Source organism: Gekko japonicus, unplaced genomic scaffold (genome assembly GCF_001447785.1).
Source record: "Gekko japonicus isolate JY-2015 unplaced genomic scaffold, Gekko_japonicus_V1.1 scaffold1137, whole genome shotgun sequence".
Classification (NCBI taxonomy): domain Eukaryota; kingdom Metazoa; phylum Chordata; class Lepidosauria; order Squamata; family Gekkonidae; genus Gekko; species Gekko japonicus.
Window position 1 is genome coordinate 602553 of NW_015175393.1, and position 7224 is coordinate 609776.

The 7224-nt window shown below is 47.1% G+C and overlaps 1 protein-coding gene across 1 annotated transcript in view; it reads left to right on the forward strand.

The window, feature by feature from the left end:
- Positions 1-4317, forward strand: part of FAM35A (family with sequence similarity 35 member A) — a gene marked incomplete at its 3' end in the record, with an annotated part of 8502 nt that extends 4185 nt beyond the window's left edge. The window contains exons 2-3 of the mRNA XM_015425658.1: positions 1687-1794; positions 4123-4317. Coding sequence (XP_015281144.1) covers positions 1687-1794; positions 4123-4317 — 303 coding nt within the window. The remainder of the gene's footprint in view (positions 1-1686; positions 1795-4122) is intronic.
- Positions 4318-7224: the final 2907 nt, after the last annotated feature.

Consider the following 7224-nt stretch of genomic DNA (forward strand, 5'->3'; position numbering starts at 1 on the left):
GAACTGCATCAGGTTCCACAGGGCCTAGATCTCATCTGGAAGAGCGTTCCACCAAGCTGGGGCCAGAACTGAGAAGGCTCTGGCCCGGGTTGAGGCAAGATGAATACCTTTTCGGCTGAGGACCACAAGAAGGTTATTGTTCAAAGAGCGCAATGCTCTCTTTGGGGGGGAAGGCATACCAGGAGAGACGGTCTAAAAGATATGTTGGTCTCAGACTGTGTAGGGCTTTGAAGGTTAAAACCAAGACCTTGAATCTGATCCAGTATTCAGCTTGGAGCCAGGGCAGCTGGCGGAGCACCGGTTGTTTGTGAGCTCTGAATGGAGTGGTTGTAAGCAAAGGCACTACCGCATTCTGGACCAGTGAAGAGTTTCTGGGTTAGTCTCAAGGTCAACCAGTGTAGAGCAAGTTACCGTAGTCTAGTCTGGAGGTGACCGTTGCCTGGATCACTGTGGCTGAGTTGTGGCGAGACAGGAAGGGAACCAGTTGCTGGATCGGGTACAGGTGGAGAAATCCCAGTCTGGCGACATGTATAATCCGAGCGTCCCTTGAAAGGGAGGCATGCAGTAACACCCGTAAGCTCACCATTAAGGGCTGGAAGTTGGCATCCCAACCTGGAGTCTCCCCGGCTCAGCCACAGGTCCTCCAGCCAACCAACCAACCACAGCCTCTAGACCAGAGATGTCAAATTTATTTGTTACGAGGGCCGATGCTGACATAAATGTCACTTTGTTGGGCTAGGGCCATGTCTGCTGTAAAATGTCATGTCGGGTACCAGAGATATAAACTTGATAAAGGGCACAGGCAAACCCAATTAGTAATACTATTTTTTACTCAAACAAAATGTGTTCGTGTACATTACATAGACACGGAGCTGCGGTGGCTCAAGTGGTTAAGACGCTGAACTGCAGGCTGTGGAAGGTCGGTCGTTCAGCAGTTCAAGACCCGAGTTGCCGCATGATGGAGTGAGCTCCCGTCTCTAGTTCCAGCTCCTGCCAACCTAGCTGTTCGAAAGCAAGAAATTGCAAGTAGATCAATAGGTACCACTTCGGTGGGAAGGGAACAGCGTTCCGTGCGCCTTGGTGTTTAGTCATGCCGGCCACATGACCACGGAAACGTCTTCGAACAGCGCTGGCTCTTCGGCTTTGAAACGGAGATGAGCACCGCAACCCTAGAGTCGGATTCGACTGGCTTTCGAGCAAGGGAACCTTTACCTTTATATTACATAGTATAACATGTGCTAATATATACTTGGCCCTGACCTCAATAGTCCCAGCCAGCCCGATTTCATCAGATCTTGGAAGCTAAGCAGGGTCGGCCCTGGTTAGTATTTGTACGGGAGACCACAAAGGAAGTCCATGGTCACATCGCAGAGGAAGGCAATGGCAAACCACGACTGTTCATCTCTTGCCTTGAAAACCTACTGGGTTTGCCATGACTTGGCCGCGACTTGGTAGCACTTTTCACCACCAATATATACTTGAAAGAGGCTACAAGACTAAATCCTAAAGCTGTACATTAAGTAAGCATGGCTCATTGATTGCATTTGGTGTCCAGCTAACCCAGGTCAGTTTACAGTTGGCTATATCTGTGTGTGTGTGTGTGTGTGTGTGTGTGTGTGTGTGTGTGTGTGTATATATATATATAATATATTTAAATTGGGTCACAGTTTTTTCTCTCCGTTGCAGATGTTGGTGTGTATGAAAATCACTGGGCTGGGGAGACATTACTGCAATCAACATATACTAGTCAGTTATTGAACCTCGGGAGCTGCTTAGCTATCCATCCAAATGAATGTGAGGATTAATAATTGCATGATGATGTATTTTCTCATGATCCCAGCTGAATGTTTACTTTAGTAATTTAAACTGAGTGTTCTCAAAAACGGTATCAAAATAGTTGGACCAAGTCACTCCCCTTTCTAGTAATGTGTGTATCCCTCAAAATAAATGAAGCAAAGTATGTGGAAAGAGCACTAGAGTGTGTGCAGTCCTGGACTCTCATTTGCACCCCTCCCTGTTTCCCTGCTTTGAGCTCCCCAGTTGCATATATGGTTGCCCGCTGGCCTGGAGAAAAAATGTTGCATCCCTTTGAGAGAGGCTTAAATAGGGCTATTTTGGGGCAGGAACGCACAGGAACGGAGTTCCGGCTGGCTCCCAAGTTGGCCACGCCCAGCAGGAGCTCATTAGCATAATAGGCCACACCTAACATCAGAAACTCATTAGGATTGGCTACATTAGGGGTGTGTGGCCTAACATGCAAAGAAGTTCCTGCTACAAAAAAAGCCCAGGGCCACAAACAGAGTAAACAGAATAAGAAGCAAAAGGTGAGTGTGGTAGCATGGGGGTGTGGTCTAATATGCTAATGAGCTGTGATGTCAGGGGTGTGACTTAATATGCTAATTAGTTTCTGCTGTTGGGTGTGGCCTATTATGCTAATGAGTTCCTGCTGGGCTTTTTCTACAAAGGGGCTTAAAGGATGTTATTTACCTCCAAACCACAAAAAGCTTAAACTGCCCATATCCATGTATCGAGTCTCTCTTAAAGTAACGGAACATTTGGCAACTCTAGTAATGTATGCCCCTGGCATAACATCAGGTTTTTCTGTATCCTGGGATCTTTCTGAAGCTGCTCTCCTTATTGTTGTCTCATTGATACCAATTGAGGACATCACGTTCACAGAGGTGATATATGCAGTTGAATTCAGTATTGGAATGGATCATACATCTTTTAGGGGAGAGGCTGCGGCTCACTGGCAGACCCTTGAGTCAATCCACGCTCAGTCTAATAGTCTTTTCATGAAAGCTTCATTAGAAACAGGGATTTAGATGTGCACAAGAGAGATCTCTTGTTCAGACTAAGGAATAGATCAAGGGTTAGGCATTGTATAGGTAATAGATCAATGTCCCATAACGCAATGGTCATGCAGCGGGCATTCACTCCCCCACCCTCTTTCACTCCCCCTGCATACTACCCCGCACTACAAAGTTTATTATCTCCAAGGACGAGAGTCTCTTGGGGCTCGTTCTCATGGGAAAGTCATTACCAGCTAAGCTAACCTGACACCCGCATACACACATACAGATATATGGCATTCACAACTACTCCCCCCACCACCCCTCGGAGTCTTTAAGGCAGAGAGGGCTGGCAAGGGTTGAGACCAAATGGTCGGGAAAAAACGAAAGCGAACTACAAAGACAGAAACAAAGAAAACATTAGTCAACATGACAATCAGCAGAGCCCGATCCTGACAGGCTCACTGGCAGAGCATCTGCTTGGCATGGAGAAGGTCCCAGGTTCAATCCCCGGCATCTCCAGTTAAAAGGACCAGGATGCAGGTGATGTGAAAGACCTCCGCCTGAGACCCTGGAGAGCCTCTGCCAATCTGAGTAGACAATATTGACCTTGTTGGACCGAGGGTCTGATTCAGTGCAAGGCAGCTTCATGTGTTCATATGCTGAGAGTAGGAATGTCTTGGGCACAGAGTGCTGGATAGGAAAAGGCAGGGCTATTTTTGGGCAGGAACGCACAGGAACGGAGTTCCGGCTAGCTTCAGAGCTGGCCACACCCACTACAGCCAAAACCTCTGCGTGGGTGGCTACAGAGGGAAGGCCTAGAGAGTGACCCCCCCGGCCACTCCGAGGCGGGCAGGCTGGGGGCCCCCTGGAAGGATCGGGGAGGCATTTAAATGCCTCCCCGTGCCTTCCCTGGCCGGCTTGCCGCAGGACGCTCGGGCAAACCAAGGGAAGGCATGGGTGTGGCCTAATATGCTAATGAGATGTGCTGTCCAGGGTGTGGCCTAATATGTTAATGAGTTCCTGCTGGGCTTTTTCTACAAAAAAAGCCCTGGGAAAAGGAGTTGCCTGAACCGGGCCAATACGATTGCAAGAAAAATTCAGCATTTTCCCTCAGTAAATGTTACACTAAAATACTGATCATGGCATGCATGACTTCTGAGATTACCTTTGTGTATAAAAAAGTACAACCTGTATGCCTCTATTTCCCAATAAGCATTGGCGAAGCTTAGCAAGAGGTCGTTTGCTCTCAAATTCTTATATGCAAGATACAGCATGTCACAGTCTATGTGGCAAAAAATAAGTGAACTTTTATGTGTTCTTTTCAAAGTCTCCCACGTAGTGGACATTAATGTTCTCCGGGAGCTGCTAGTGTACGTGAAGTCCAGGCACGCCTGTTTTCAAGCTCTCCCCCAAAGGGAGCCACAGAGACTCAACAGCGTACAAAACGTTCTCCTAGATCAACTCCAAGCCGATACGTTGGTGCACTCCATCCTGAGAATTGTTGACATCACTGTGCTAACAGGTCAGTTGAATTTTAATGGTATCGTTCTCTGTTCGTGTTCCAAAATTTATACACTGGGGTTGCGAGTAGGGGGTGGGGGGTGATTGAAAGGGAGTCGATAAAAGATAGCCCTCTGGCTGCAGATTTCACAAACAAAAGACTGAACTCTGAAATGACACTTCTCTGCTTTTATCTCCCTTAACCGAAAGGAGCTAATAAGCACTTTTGAATACACTTCAGATAGGAAGATGTCCCAGCACTAGGGAGGCCAGCCTCCAGGTGGGACCTGGGAATAACCCGGAATTATGGCTCATCTCCAGACTACAGAGATCAGTTCTTCTGGGGGAAAATGGATGTTTTGGACTCTATGGCATTGTATTTCCCTGAGGTCCCTGTCTTCCCCAAGCCCCATCCCCAAATCTCTCGGAGTTTCCCAACCTGGATCTTGCAACCCTATCCCACCATCCCCCACGGTAGCCAGGGGGAGGGACCTGGCAACCCTACCCAGCACAGAAATAGTTATATCAAATCTGTTCTTCAGATGGGGCAGTTGATTCAGAGGACATCGGAAGTCTTTTGTGTAAGAGAAAGGGCATGAAAGTCTTGCATTATGAGTCCACCCAATATCTTCTTACAAAATCATTTTGATTCTGCTGTGTGAGTTGTGCTTATCGCCATACGCTGTATCTGGTGCACCACACAGTGGGAACCACTGTTCCCTCTAAGCTGAGTGAGTGTGAGCTAGCTCACAGTTTTTTTTAGCCTCCAGCTCTCACATTTTTTGTTTTAGCTCAGGAAGGACGGCTCCAGAGCAAACTAATTTATGCAGCAGCCAAATGGCTCACTCACAACTTTAATGCCAGTAGCTCACAAAGTAGCTCACAAGAGTCCACAGCTTAGAGGGAACATTGGGGTCATTTCCTGCAGGAGCGCACAGGAGCGGAGCTCCGGCAGTAAAGAGCCCAGGAGGCGGGCACATGCAACAAGCCCCACCCCCTGCTCCCAGCAGCCCTCAGTCAGAGCAAGAAGCAGCCAGGTAAGTTGCAGAGCTTCCCCCGGCCCCCCGGTCGAAAACAGTCCAGTGGCACCTTTAAGACCAAGTTTTGTTCAGGTACAAGCTCTCCCTCCTCTGCGAGGGCAGATCTGCATGTCCTCCTCCCCCCCACCCAATAGCTGGCAATCCAAAACAGTCCAGTGGAGCCTGAGTGGTGGGTGTTGCCTTCTGACACACTTCTGGTGATGTCAGGGGGTGTGGCGTATGCAAATAAGTTATGGTAATGAGTTATGCTACCTCTTTTTCTACTAAATGACCCCTGGTGGTAACAGTAAGACAGCTTACATGGTTAGACACAGAATGTGAGCAGAGAATTGGAACCCTCTGCCTTAATAATTGACACAAAGCTGGGAAAGCTCTTACTGTAATTAATGCTTGACCGGAATTACTGACATAAGGTGGCTCTTTCCCAGCACAATCCTAAGCAGAGTTACATCTGTTGAAGTCAAGGGGGCTTAGAAGGGTGTGACTCCAGTTAGGTTTTTACCGTTAGTGAGCATGTGTTATAACAGATTTCCTTTGCCTGTTCCCCTTTTACTGCTCCCAGAATGGTTTCTTCTTTTTTGCTGGCTTTCTTATCCCCTTATCTAGTGGTGAGAGTCACACAGTGGATGATTGTGTCTGACATTCGAAGCCCAAGGTGTTTTGTTTTAAACAGACTGAAGACCGATGATAACTAAATACTGATTTTAAAATCTGATCATGTCGTACTGCAAATGCAAAATTGTGTGCTGTATTGACATATGTTAGTAAAACATAATTCTGCCCCTTTGGCCTGTTTATAACACACAGTTCTCTGGCCAGGAGGATACACTGTACCACACATTGTCCCTTGTGCCAAAGGAGGCTGCGGTATTTGGTTTCTCAAACAATAACACTTTTAATTTAGAAGAAGGTTTTATTCACAGTCTATGACCAGAACATAAATCACAGACAATAAAATGCCTCATTGGGGCTATACAACAATAATAAAATCATTCACAGCACAATTTGAGCAATGCCTCATGATAAAATCATTCGAGATACGGTAGAATACTACAGTGTCTAGTAAAAAGTTTGAAATCTCAACAATCCGCTACTTGAGCTGCTACAGTTTTCCTATGCCTTGCAGCAAGCTAGGCGAATCTAGCCACCTGGTAAGTAAGGTTATGGTGCCTTTCTGAAAGAAAGCTCCTCAGACGGCACGATCTCTGTCTGCTGTTTAAAGGTAACGACACAGGCAGAGGAAGGGATTCACGGATATTATTATACACCTTACAGTTGAACAGGACGTGGTCTAGCGATTCTGTGCCTTCATTACAGCAGGGGCAAATCCTTACTTCACAGGATATCTTTTCATACTTTCCTCCAAGGACAGCTGAGGGAAGTGAGTCACAGCGCATTCGCGTGAACACTCTCCTATACTCTTGATTTAATAGGCGGGAAGGGTAAGGCATAGGGCAGTGGTGGCGAACCTATGGCACGGGGGCCAGAGGTGGCACTCAGAGCCCTCTCTTTGGGCACACGTGCCATTGCCCGTGCCATTGCCCCAGCCAGGCCCAGACCATCATTAAAGTGTCGAATTCTCTGCCAAATAATTTTAAGTAAATTAAAGCATTTGGGATTGCTTTCCTTACTTTGTTTGGATCATCTTAACTTAATGTGTGAGTTGTTTTTGCTAAAGTAAAACCTCAGTATTCAGGTTAAATTGCCGTGTTGGCACTTTGCGATAAATAAGTGGGTTTTGGGTCGCAGTTTGGGCACGCGGTCTCTAAAAGGTTCGCCATCACTGCTATAGGGGTTACCTTCATAGTCGGTTCCAGACAAAGTCTCTCCATATTCTATTCAAATCCACTGTACCGCTCGTTGTCCCTTGTGCCAAAGGAGGCTGTGGT